This window comes from Pezoporus flaviventris, unplaced genomic scaffold, assembly GCF_033815535.1.
Source record: "Pezoporus flaviventris isolate CSIRO_AGI_PZ_B2104156 unplaced genomic scaffold, CSIRO_AGI_Pfla_v1 ptg000013l, whole genome shotgun sequence".
In the NCBI taxonomy this organism is placed as follows: Eukaryota; Metazoa; Chordata; class Aves; order Psittaciformes; family Psittacidae; genus Pezoporus; species Pezoporus flaviventris.
Genome location: NW_026892561.1, coordinates 42,220,539 through 42,234,243, shown reverse-complemented (window position 1 = coordinate 42,234,243; position 13,705 = coordinate 42,220,539). Strand labels below are relative to the sequence as shown.

Here is a 13,705-nt window from a genome sequence, read left to right as displayed (position 1 = left end):
TTAAGTTGCGAGACATCCCTCTTTATCACTTTGATCATGCTGGGGATGTCCTTATTCCTTTGAAATGTATTGTGAAATTTCTCTGGAAGGTGTGGTTCATCTGGATGATGTTTTTCTTTTGAGGAGCTTCTCTGAAGACTTGGAATAAATCCTTTTTCTTCTGAAGTCTATGTCATCATGTTGTTCACTCAGATTTGCTGTGTTGCCTGAGTTTATTCGTCTGCTGCTTTTTCTTAAAGAGGTTCTGGGTTAAGGTTATTCCTAATTAAAGCCCATCATAAAAAGAAGAAATGTTGCAGAAAGAAGGCAGAGGCAATACAAATATATGGGTTTACCAGATTTTGAAGCTTGCCACCTGGTATTTAAAAAAAAAGTACATGATAATGGGTAATTTTTATGTCACACTACATGAACCCTAATTCATCTAAAAGTGAGTACATTTTTATATCTAGCTTCTGCTAGAGGAAAAAAAAAACCCAACAGAAAAACTTCACCGATAAAAATCTCTGATGGCTGTTAATGTTACTTTGGTCTGGTCTGACAATTAGATGACTAGAATGCAGCACACAACCAGTTGAAATACATGACAACAGAGCATCTATTTCTGGTTTGTTTACTAAGAAACAAACAAACCAGACCTGTTCACTCCTTAGCATTTTGGATTTCCCAGAAGTTAGAGAACTGTATTACTAAAGCTGTATTTTGTAGCAGAAAATGGTACATAAAACTGTTCTGGTCATTCTCTTCCATTCAAATGCAAAGCAGAGTCTGCCTCCCAGTGGAAGTAGTTGTGAGTGTTGTCCTGTACAATTGGAAAATTATTGTAGGACTTTGGAGAGTAATAAACTGGCAGCCATAACTGGACTGTTACACAATTCTCCAGTAGCCAGAGATTGAGGGTAGTGATGAAGCATGTGGTTTATTTTTATGCAGGCTTTTTTTCATACTGTGTGTGCAGTGGTATTGGTGTTGTGCTTCAAGTGCTCTCTCGTGTTTAATTTGTATATATGGTTTAAATACCTAGCAGTTTTCTTGGGAAATTGGTGGTTTTGTGTCCCTTTGACAGTTAATTAACAGATATCAAAATTAATCTGAGGCCTTCTCCAGTAGTAAGGTACTTTATCCATTAATTTATTTGTTTCTCTGATACAAATATGAAAGCACTTAATTTAGTTTGGCATTAAATACATCTCCTAAATGCTCTAACAACTGCTTATGAAAAGGAATGGAACAATGTATTGACAATATCTAATAAATCAAAATGGCTGAAGCCAAGACACTTGTTTGCCTTGAAACGCTATTATGTAGTGGGAAAAAAAAAAGAGACAAAAGATGTAGCAGCACTGGATTGTGTTCCTGGCATAGCCATTGCTTTAAATTACTTCAGATATTTTTATCACAATGTTTTCTTCTCTGTATTAGTAATAACGGTGATGTAAACTTCTTGGAAAGTGCTTTGAGGTTTGCTGACAACAATTGTTACCTTAGAGCTGTGTTTTATTACTCTTATTAATAGAAGATGTATTAATCCGTCTTGTGTAAGTTAAAAAAGACCAAGTTATTTTCTTCACATAGGTTTTAAGGTATTTTGAGAATAGGAAACTTTCTAGGGTTCAGAATTGCAATGGGGTCTGAGTTTTCAGCTGGTTTTATTATCTTGGAAGGACATTTGTGTTGTATGTAAGGTAGCTTTAGGAATGCCTGTTGAAGTATTGCTCCTGCATTAGTGCAGAACCCATTTTGATTTAGTTTTACTTTTTATCTGCAGCAAAAGTTTAAATTTCAGTTTGTAGCCCATGCAGTCAGACTGTGGATTGAAAGTCCCATAGTTCTGAGTTTGGTTTTTTTTTTCTTGTTTGTTTGTTTGTTTGTTATAAAGAAAGCCGCCTACTTTTGTGACTGTCACTTTAGTTTTCAGGTCATCATAAATATTGCTCTGTGTGTTTCCCTAGAAAGTAGAGAATAGATTTACAAATGAAAGCCTCCTACTTTCCTGCAACATGCAGTGATATTTCATACAGGTGGGGCATGGAACAATGTAGAAGAGGTTGATGGCAAATCATTTAACCATTACCTTTTTAACTGGAGGTACCAAGGATCCATTTAAGAGAAAGCACAGATATTTACCCTCAAATGTCAACTGCTTCTCTGTATTTCAGTTCTGAGCTACCACATTTGTCTCCCTGTTCTCTGCCGCCACTAGGTGTGACTTTTTTTCCCCTCTCTTGGTGTAAATGGGCCTACTAAGAAGAAAAGAAAATGTTGATGTTTTGCTGACTTTTCTAGGTAATAAAGGTATTTCCTTTGTCTCAAGATTTAATTAATATAGTAGAAAGTCCTTAAGGTAAAGGACTACTTTGGTTCATGCAGTTCCTACTGTTATCGTATCTTGGTGTCTAACAAGTACATAATAATATTTGTCCTAATAGCAGGGCCTTCTGGCTGCCTCCTAAGCAAATGGGAATATCATTTTACAAACATAGTGTTGAAATGTAAAGGACATAAATTAAACCACTTTGTATTTATAGGAATATTTAATAGCCTGCATCCAAAGTTCAAAAGTATTTAGGCAGTAGCACTTGAAACCACAAAAAAAAAAAAGTAGTGAGCAGACCACAACTCTTCTGATCCCACAGTGTACTGGTGATGACCAAGTCACAAGGTGTTTTGTATATTGGTCTGTGCTGATCTTGGTTGTCTGGCAGCCAAGTGGAGGTTTGATTTACAGCATGACTGCCAGGCTCCTAGCCTTTACTCCTCCAACTGTGTATTTCTTCTTGTCCATGGCATTAACTCCTGTCTATTCATGGTTATCCAAGTTTGAGATAGCAGAAAAATAACTTATTTTGTAATGCTAATTTTCTGTTGATTTAGCTGTCTGCAGTGACTCCCCTGGGCTCAAGCAAATGCCAAAGTTGATACAAAGGAAAACCCACCCTTCTGTCCTGAGGAGAGGGTTTAAACTGGATCAGCAAGCTAATCTGACTCATTCCTAGCCACACAGGCACTTGTGTTGGTACAATGGAGGGAAAGAGCTGGATTACGTTTTGGAAATGAACAGTCTGTTTTTATTAGCAGCCAAGTGTTAAATCTGCTTGAGCCGTACTGAAACCATACCCCCCGGCTGTGCACTTCATTCAATGGCTGCCCCAGTGGTCTGTTCAACACTTGCCTTGGAAATTGGTTTGGTCCAGGTGATGGTGTCTTTCCTGGTGGTCTATGCATGCCCTCATGTATTTTCTGAGAAACACAGTTGTGCACAGAAAGTGCCTGATTTGCCATCGGGATGGAAGTTCTGTTTGGATTTGCTTATGCTGAAGCCTTGTGGGGGACAAATCCTGTGAGCAGGAGTGGATTGCTGAGGTGGCTCCAGCAGTCTGCCTGCATGTGTTTGTGACCTCCGTCAGAGTAACTGGAAGTGATATCAAAAGCTTAATAAAATTAAATGCATAGTAGCTTCTCTAAGAACAGATGTTTATTAATAGTTCAGATAATAAGCATTTTTATATGCTCTGATAAGCGCTCTGTCAAGCACCAGTGAACTCTTTAACAGAGGAGCTCCAAGAAGGAAGTACTGCCACAGGATGGATAAGCTGACCTACAGCAAAACTAAGCACTGATGGGCGGGACATGGTGAGCACCAACTCATTGACTGCCAACTCAAGAAACCCTCTGACCCAAAGAGAAGTAGAGATTGAGTATGCAGACTAAATAACATAAGTGAGAGAGTTGCTTAACAAACTGGAAACTGACTACCAAATAACTCAGTTTATGTGACTTGTAATCAATGAAGGCTGATGATGGTTTTGCTTTCTAAAATGTATAAATAGCATAAATTTTGACAGCTGGAGAGCTAGGCATTTGTAGGCTACCACCAAGCTTCCTACTTTGTGCAAACTAGAATAAAAGAGTAGGAATACCTTGACTTGGTGTATGAATTGGCAGTGCCCATTGGGTGCCTGCATTTGGGGTGACAGAAGTGTTTAAACAGCCTGAGTATTCACTCAGGGTTCTGCCAGGGGTGGTCACAGTGGGAGGCTATTAGTGTAATCTGAAAAAGGTATCTCAAAAGTACCCTAGATGTGCTTGGAAAGAGTAGTTATTCTCCCCACATCCAGAAAATCTGTGTCTTCTTGAGAGAATAACTCTAATCAGTAGTATTTTTGGTCTCCTGCTATACCTCTTCCTGTGCAAGCTAATAGCAGTTCACAGTATGTAGTGGTGAGGAGAGCAATGTCCAGGGAGAGACACATTATCTTGTGTTCAGGACTTGGAGTGAGAAATCTAAGACTGTGGGTGACATGGGAATTACTTTCATTCTGTGTCTGCTTGCTTGAAGAAGTTTTGTGACTACCTCTGGGTTCGTGTAGGTCAGACTGTGACAGCCATGCAGTCCTGTTCTCCTAGATCTTTCTTTAGCAGAGGCTATTTAATAACTGTAACATGCCCTGCGTAGTCACATGGAGCTGTTGAGGAAGCTACTGCTGCTAGGTTTGTTTCCAGTGGGTAGTGGTAACCAAAGAATTGATGGACCAAGCATATTTTTTTCCTCCCTGTTGCAAGCAGATGTCCTTTTGAACAGAGCTGCAGGTCAGTTCCTAACTTACCACAGTAGATGCAGTTCATTTTGGAGCAGGTTTTTAGGTCTGTCTGGTTTTGTGGACACTTGATGAGAGGCGTGTGGAAGTTCTCCCCGTCTCCCTTGCTCTAGAAGTGATTCTGAGACCCAGGCAGCAGGGTAAGGAGGCTGGAAAACAAGCAAGCATTTGCACTTGCATGGAAACCACTGGGCCTGGGAGAGAGAGAACCACCAGGATGGCTTGGAGAGAGCTGGACCCTGGGGAGTGGCATGTGAGCAGTTGGTCTCATGGCAGCAGCTCTCTGGGGATACAGAAGGTGGTGAAGAAAAGAGGCTGGGCGCAGAAAGCAGCGGGTGATGTGTGTGAGCCAGGAACCTGAGGTGGGTGCTTGTGCTCACTCTGCTGTCACTTCAAATTTGGTAAAATATGCTGGGCACTAACTCTTCCCTAGGGATCCAAGGCATCCATTTCCACCATTCCCTAGGGCTTGTTGGGATTTCTGTCCTCTGTTTCAGGAAATGTGTGAAAGCAATTCTGTTGTAGCTATGAGGAGCATCTGTTTTCAAAAGTAACCATGTCTTAAACCCATATTGCAAAGCAAATCTTCCACTTAGGTGGGTATACATTTAGGACTCTGGCCTCAGTCAGGCTCCACTTCATAGGTAAGGGACCTTCCTTGTGAAACATAGGCTGTTGCACCTGTGCACATTTGATTTTTCTTTTCTATTTTTATATAGATGAGTACATGAGTATTTATAAAGGAATAATAGTAATTTGTTTAATATCTCTTGTTAATGAAAAGCTTGCTTGCTGAATGTTTTCACTGAAAGCTCTAATAGTGAATTCCAGGTGTAATAAAAAAACTGTTTCCTTTGTGTTGTTAATGTTTTTGGTAGTGGTCATTTAATGTTTACATCTGGACTTAAAAAGTAAACTAGTAGAGGCTAATTTCAGATACAGTTAACTTTGTATATTATGGGCTTTGTTATATTGGCTTGAGTTAGGTTTTATAATGAAAGTATGAGGCAATACATGAGGATACTTTTGTCCAGTAAAGCCTAACCTTATAAATAACCTTTTTATCCTTTCTATGAATGTTAACAAATCAGTTTCTTTTTGCAAGATTTGCTGATAAGAAAAATCTAATGTATGTTCCTGTAACTATAAATTGTGTGGTTTATTCCCTCCCCCCCTCTTTGAGTTAGGTTTTGTTTAAATAGTACGTGTGAAATGGAAATGGAGAAATGGGGCTTACCTCAAGCAGCAGATAGTCCACTGAGTCTTTTCTGGAAAAGTTTGTCTGTGTAAGAGCTAAGTAATTTTGTAAATAATAATGTTTGCAGACAAGCAACAGGTACAAAATATTTTAAATATGAATTGCTAGCACAGGTTTTTAAGACTTCTTTCTGGAATGAACTGTAAAGAAAACCTCAGTATATAGTAGAGCAAAGTCGATCAATGTAATGATTACTATTTCATATAGTCTTTTTATAAAGTTTCCAGGAGTATTTATTAGGCTGAAATGCATTCTTTGAGTAGCTTGGTACACAAAGATAGGTATGTGTTTTCCACCCCAGATGGCAGAACCAGAGTTACACTTAAAGACAGTGGGGAGTTAGTCAAGGAGGCGAGAAGCATGAGCTTCTGAATTTAACTATTGCTCTTCCAACTACCTTGATTATCCTGGACTTGAATATGAGCCACGACTGTATTGTGTGTTACAGTTGGTCTTATTTTAACTTGAATGTAGTGGGCCTAGACGCTGAAATGATAGAGTGAAGTATTAGATGAGTAAAAGGTTTTATTTATTTACTGTAAAAGACAAGAGAAAGAATGGAGGATGTGTTTTATAATTGCAACGTTTAATGGGGATTTTCCATCTTTCAAATTTCATGCAGTTGCCTGGGACAGCTCCTGTTGAGGAAACTGAGCCAGGAACAGCTGGTATCAACTGTTGCACCTGTACCTGCCACAATGAGAAGTTGCATAAGGTTTCTTTTTCTTGTTAATTCATGCTTTTGTTGTAGTGATTATTATAAGAAGGTCAGTTAGTAAACACATTCCTTTAAGGATTTTTTTTTTTTCCTCATTTAACAAAAGTTTTCTTCTAAAACTAAAGGTAGTAACAGTATTAGTATAAGTATTGTATCCGGCCAAATCCCTGATTATGTGTTAAGTGGAATGGGTCCTGAAAACTGCCGGTTTACTTCTCCAGACTTTATGAATGAGCGTGCTGGTTGCTGCTTCTCTTTGATGTTGTAAAAAGTGAATAATTTTACCTTGTGGTCTTAGTCTGTCGCATTTGACTGCTTCATGAAAGAGAATTACATGTAAACTGAACAGCTGCTGTATGTGTGCAGAAACATTTGCTTGCACAGTTTTTCTGTAAGTTGTATTGCGTAAGTTAGCAGCTCTTGCCTCCAGGATTTAACCTGCCAACCTTTTATGCATTGCTGGTTGGGATTTGAACACCAATTCTGCAAACCCCAGAGGGATTATGTGAAACCAGAATGGATGCATGTTCTGTAGGAACCTCAGTATTTGCAGTGACTTTGTTGCAGTGTCATAGTCTAATAGTTACAAAAATGGGTTGGGATCTGTTGTCCTCTGCTTGCCATTTCCTGCCCCAGAATAAGGGGCTTACTTTCTTTTTATGGTTGAAAGCAGTCATGGACTTCCAGAATTAGTGAGGTGACCACAAATTGTATTTCCTTGAAATTTTAATTCCCACAATAGTATTTCACCAAGTCTTTCAGAGTTTTGTGGGTTTTCTTTTTTGTTTTTTTGCTTGATACTTTTTAAAAGGCAGAATTTTAAACAGCAAATAGTGCACCCCTTTCAAACTTGCTACAATCTTGAAAATTTCCCTAAAACCTTCAATTTTCTGATTAGTTCTGCAAATTTATTAATATTTATTTTCATTTTGAGCTTTTAAAGTACCATACACTAAAAGTTCAAAATAACATTTGTAGAGAAAAATGTGTGTAGAAACACTTTATCTTAATAAAAAAAAATTTGTTTTACGATGTCCTTAAAACTGGGATTTTCTTGAAGCTTAATTGACCCTTTACTTAAAACAAACAAACAGCCCTAAAAAACAACAACCAAAACCTTCAAAACTGGCTGTCATATTCAGCTGTGTTGGTTTTGCTTGCAGGAAAGGATAATTGTCTTACTGCCAGCATTCCAGTGTCAAGTTAGGGGGAAGTTTTGCTTCTATATTGCCACCAAGGAACTTCCTTTGTGCTGTGGTTCAGCTCTCCTTAGAGCCATCAACCTACAAAGACACTGGAGTGCATCCTTCTAATGAAAATACTAGGATACACTTTTCATGCTTGTTCAAAAAGGATTGTACTTTTCCCGATTACAGTAGTAATTACAGTGTTAATTACAGTGAGTTACAAGCATAGATGGTCTGTAAATATCAGTTTGAAATCAATTGCCAAATTGTTAGGCACTGGCACAGGCATACTCTTGCCAAAGTTTGGTACCTCCTAGTTACAAGATTTTAAAGCAAGAAAAATGGAGGCTTAATTGGCCTTTAAGGCAAGAAACTGTATTTGCAAATGACACTTTTATCATAAAAAGAAAAATCAGTTTAAGTGGAAAAATATTTTTGTGTTACTTTTTAAAAGGAACTGTGTGAAATAGATGACTTTCAGTAGCCTCACTTTACTGAAGCAGAAAGTGAAATAATTAGCAATTTATTCAGTAACAGATATATATCAGAGTAGAGTTCTAGAGCTTGATGCATACTTTTCTAAGCCAGAGTGACATTCCAAAATATTTCCCCTTACTCTGTGTTGGAGTGTTCCTTAGACCCTTTCTAGTGATACAGCCTTTATGAAACAGTGGACATAGCATAATTATGATCAGCAATTTGGAGCAAGCGCTTCCACCCTGGTGTTCTGTGGGAGGCTTCAGGTAAGCCAGAATAGAGGGCTTGACATGAGACCTTGGTGTGGTTGTGTTAGAAATGGTGGGGAAGCTTGCCCTTTCCTTCTGAGGTAGGAACAACTTCTGTTGGGATAGCTGCAAAATCAAATGAGAAGCTGCTATTCTAGAAGGGCTCAGTGCCTCTCAAAAGTTATGAAACCCAGAGGGAGTACTTTTGAACAGGCTCCACTGTTCGTCAGATAGGGAATTTCTTTGGAGAAAGTTTTCCAAAACGTATTAAATCAGTTGCCTTAATTTTTGCTTGTAACAGTGTTTGGTTAAATTATTTTTTACTTGGCAGGCACAGAGAAGTTTTTCAGCTTTATAAAGAGAAAAAAGTGCCCCCACCCCTGAATCTGGCCAGACAAAATTATAGTACAGCTTTCTGAAAAATGGGTAAAATTTTGTTGCTTGAACTCTGGATTCAGCTTTAAAATATTATGTTCTATGCTATCAACAACAGCATAATTTTTCTGACTGCGGTAACTTACTGCCTCGCACAGGATTATTTCCATTAAGCATCTTTCAGTGACAGCTGAAGAACACAAGTCTCTTCAAATGATTACTGAATTTGCCCTTTAGCCTATTTAAGTGTTTTTTTGTTGTTGTTTTTTTGTTTGTTTTAAATTTGTCATAGCTTTTTGTCTTTGTGAAAATTAAATTATAAACACTTCCCTTCTTTGTTAAAGTTTTAAATCCGTTTTACCCTCCTGCTGTTTGATCCAGTAAGCCTTCACTGTGAAGAGCTCTTACGCTTTATTTGAATACATGTCCCTGGGTGCTTTACAGAGTAGACTCTGATGTCACTTGGTTCCTTCAAACTGCCTCTAACAATGTAAGGTTATTGATGAGGTTACAGCAGTTTGTTAGAGAAGAAGTTGGTGGTAAAATCATTTTGGAGTTTAAAAAAATTCTGTACTTTAGGGAGAGATAGAATTAATTCCATTCTACAAATGAAGGATATTGGATTGATCAGTTCCCAAAAGGATTTACAAATCCAAGATCCATAAAGCAAGGTTTCTTTTCATTGCTATTGAAGGATCTTTTAAATAATTTAAACATTACTTTTTCAACTAAAATTTCTTTTCATTAGGGTTTTCAAAGAGTCATTGGATGTAAGGCATCAGTAAAGAAGAATATGGTATTGCCATTGTATCTTACAAATAAAAATTTACTTAATTTAGAAAGAATTATCAAAGTTAACGCATCTCTCGTCATTATTAGTTGCTTGGTTTATGGTATTGCTTTTCATACAATTGCATCATAGTGATATGATAATAATAGGACATGGGGTAATGGCTCTAAACTGAAGAGGGTAGATATTAGATAAGATATTAGGAAGAAAGTCTTTTGAGGGTGGTTGGTGGGGCAGTGAAACAGGTTTTCCAGAGAAGTTGTGGATGCTCCCATCCCTGGCAGTGTTCAAGGCCAGGTTGGAGAGGGCATCTTGGTCTAGTGGAAGCTGTCCCTGCCCATAGTAGGGGGATTGGACCAGGTGATCTTTCAGTTCCTTTCCAACCTGTTCTATGAGTGTACAGTTCTATGACAGGAGGAACAACTCATCCATTCCCATTTAGAAGGCTGCAATACCTACTCATACTGGCATTTCTTTGGACACTGCACAACATAAATACAGAACCACAAACATAGAAATGACGTGATTGGCATACATTTATCTGAAAATGTTGTCTGATTATACAATTTAAAAGATTCTTTCCATCCACATCAGAATACCTATGTGCATATCTTCACTAGCAGTCTTTTTGACATTTGACTGTAAATCATCAACCTTCATACAGCTGTAAGAACACAAGTAATGCTACCACTCTGTACATGAGAACCCAAACCAGTGTGTTGAAATACATTTCCAAAGATCATACAGACTGGGGCACCTACATGAGAGAAGGAAACACTAACCTTCCTCCATGAAGGCCTGTATGTGACAGAACTTTGCTGTTTTTTTTGTCCCTAGGGACTTCTGATCTGTCCTACACTTCTAGCCCAAGTAGCAATATGCAGTGGGCATGCTTATTATGTAAATACATGACAAAAAGTTAACTAGTACTTAGTAAATACTGGAAAATAGCTTGGAAATATTCCCAAAATCCTAGCAACAGCACTATGAAGAGAACAGTAACTTTTTCCAAGATCCCTATGATGCCAGGATATTCAATTCAACTTTTTTTTGGTAAGCATTTATCCTGTCAAACACTGCAGTGATGTAACTTTCTAATGTATTCTGCTGTGGAGTCAAGAAATTATGCTATCTATCTAAAAGATTTTTTTTAAAAATCAAAATAATCAAAATTTTTATGGAAAACAAGGACACTTGTTATAGTGGCTGACTATGAATTTCTGCAGTGGTGAGCCAGCAGTTATAAATATTAGTGTTCTGCTCATAAAAGCAGAATGAACTGTAAATGCAATTTACACTTCACTCAGGTAACTTCTCAAGTGTGTTACCGTAGACTCAGAAAAGTTTGGGTTGGAAGAGACCTTAAAGATCTTCTGTCAGTGCCTTGTTTCATTATGTTAAGACTGCCAGCCTAATTTCTGCATGAAAAGACCTCTTCAGATACTGGTTGTAAGAATACATTTGAAAATAAGCCACCTGCCAACAGCTGACATTCTCTCTTCTCTTTTCAGATCTTTTCAGATACCTGTCTAATTGGTCCATGTTTCTGAATTCTTCCTTGTAACCTTCGCAAGCAGACAAAATGAAGTTGAAGCATAACATCAACCCTATTCTTCTACAGTTTATAAACTTTGTAATTTTGGTGTACACCTTTGTAACATACATTCCGTGGTACATATTTTCAGGGTCAAGGCAGGCTATAGCAAAAGCCAAGCAGGTTAAAGCTAAACCTGTGAATAACAAGCCTGGGGCTGCGTACAGATCTGTTAACAGTCTACATTGCTTAGCTTCAGTTTTATATCCTGGGTGTGATACACTTGACAAAGTTTTTAAATATGCCAAAACTAAATTTAAGGACAGAAAGCTCTTGGGAACACGTGAGATCCTAAAAGAGGAAGATGAAATCCAGCCATCAGGAAAAGTTTTTAAAAAGGTAAGTGTTTTTGCAGACTGCCTTCAAGAATTATTTTCAAAGTGTGTTTACTTTCTCTTGCAATGCTTCTAGTCCAGTAAAGTGCATCTGGGCTAAAAACCAAGTTTCTCTACTTAAGCGTATGTAGTGATAAAAAGAGTTAAATTGCCTAATTCCCAACCTTTCATTACTTGACATTTAAACCAGATCTAAACCTTTTTGCACACTTGAGTAGATATCCTTTTTTGTATGATTTCAGACAAATTAAAAATGCAAATGTGTTTTAGGTATTCAGCTGATGACACAACTGGCTTTAAAGTTTTCCTTCTCGGTGAATGAAAAAACAAGTCTCCCTTTGTGTTATTCTGAACTATAATGAGAGAAACAAAGTTACTAGATACCTGTACTCAGATGTGCCTTTCCAGTAAATTTAATTGTAATTTAATGATTTACTGTTCTACCCTGTGAATTCGGGGCTTAAGTGAGATTTTTGTTTGGAAAAGGGTTGCACAGACTTTAATTGAGAGTTTTTTTTCTTTTTCCCTTACAATCTCCTTTAAGGTGAACTAGTACTGTACTACCATGGTATGTGCGGGAGATTTAATTTCAGTGTAAAACTCCGTTGTTTCAAGGGACTGATTTTGTTGTGGGGTTGGTCTTTTTTTTTTTTTCAATCTTAAATTCAGTCCTGTATTGCCAGTTGCAGTTTTGCGACTTTAAAATCTTTTAAATTTGGTCAGAGGCATTTGAAAATGCCTGAAGAAGCAAGTCAGGATACCATTAACAGGATACATGTAAATGTGCAGATATGTGCTAAATGTCTACATTTCTGTATTGGAAGTTAACTATACGCTGTAAATCCAATTTTTAGTTAAGATTAGTTTTTCTGCAGCAGAAAAACTTACCTCTTCATATAATAAAAAAATTCATTCAATGCTGGTAGTTTTAATTCTAATATGGGAATAGAATTTGGCAATACCACAGTATATTGTGAGGCTATTTCCTTTAAAGTCTTTATAGAAGATTTAATCGTTAGTGAAACTTCCTCCCAACTATGGAGTTAAATTTTCAGTATGAACGAAATGCCGTGAGAAATAGGTACATGTAATCTTTCTTGATGGATGTTTTGCTGTTTCATTGCCCCATACAGAAACAAAGTTCATGTTGTATAAAGTGTGCTTCTGAGCACAAATCAGCATTTTGGCTGCTTATGATCTGTGCTGTGTTTTTTAAACATAATTAGTAATGTAAGTCTTAAGAACTTAGGAGTTTTAGCCTTTGCCGTTATGCAAGCAGAGTGTTCTGAGTATTGGAAAGCTGAAGAATGTTGCTGTGACCTACTTAAATTACTTTGTTTCTAAGTATTTAGATTTAGAAATTACCTAAGTTAGATAATTTTGTCTAAGCTTGTCACAACACTGTTATGGTTGATTGCTGTACTTGCCCTCATATTTTGTTCCAAGTTGTGGCATTATCATGCCATACTTTTAATTATTTTTTTTTCCTGTTAAGGAATACAGTGTTTCTTAATAACTCGTAACATGTTCTAGCGAGTCAGGAATATTGGAAAGTTTCCCGAGATACCTTATTGATTCTAAATGTCAAGGTTCTTTCCCTGTGATTTTTGTCATTCGTGCCATGCATCTTTATATTGCTTGTTTTCTTTTACTAACGCCAACTTATTGGGGTATAATTGGTACAGCTTTTCAAAAAGGTGCGTAACAATTTTAGTTCTTAGATCTAATACATAGAATTTCAATACCTTGCAGGAGTTGCAAAATTTGTTCAATATTTTTTCCCTTTCAAAAATTGAACGCAGTGGTGGGGAGTGATTGATGCATTTTTCTGAGGTCATCTGTGAGTCAGGGGGAGATCTGAATGTAGACCTATATACTGACTTACATTACCTATTAGAAGATGTGTCTCTGTGCACATTGCTGTGGGATAAATTAGCCTAATTAATGATTCATTAATAGAATATATATCTCAAGTAAAATATGAAGCTTCTATTCTTAGGGAAGCTAAATGTGCTCATGCTTTAGCTAAAATTATTTAAAGCGAGATACTGAACATAGTTTAGAACAGATACTACATGAATTTATTCTGAGAACAGTAATACCCCATTATTTTGTAATATCTTGA

At 37.3% G+C, this 13,705-nt stretch overlaps 1 protein-coding gene across 2 annotated transcripts in view; it reads left to right on the top strand.

The window, feature by feature from the left end:
• The first annotated feature begins 6,445 nt into the window (after positions 1–6,445).
• ACSL3 (acyl-CoA synthetase long chain family member 3) overlaps positions 6,446–13,705 on the top strand; it is a 34,334-nt gene continuing 27,074 nt past the window's right edge. For both annotated transcript variants that reach the window (XR_009743278.1, XM_061453034.1), the window contains exons 1-2: positions 6,446–6,571; positions 11,163–11,584. Coding sequence is in view for 1 of the 2 variants with exons in the window: in XM_061453034.1 (XP_061309018.1) it covers positions 11,234–11,584 (351 nt within the window). In the remaining variant the exon portion in view is untranslated. The remainder of the gene's footprint in view (positions 6,572–11,162; positions 11,585–13,705) is intronic.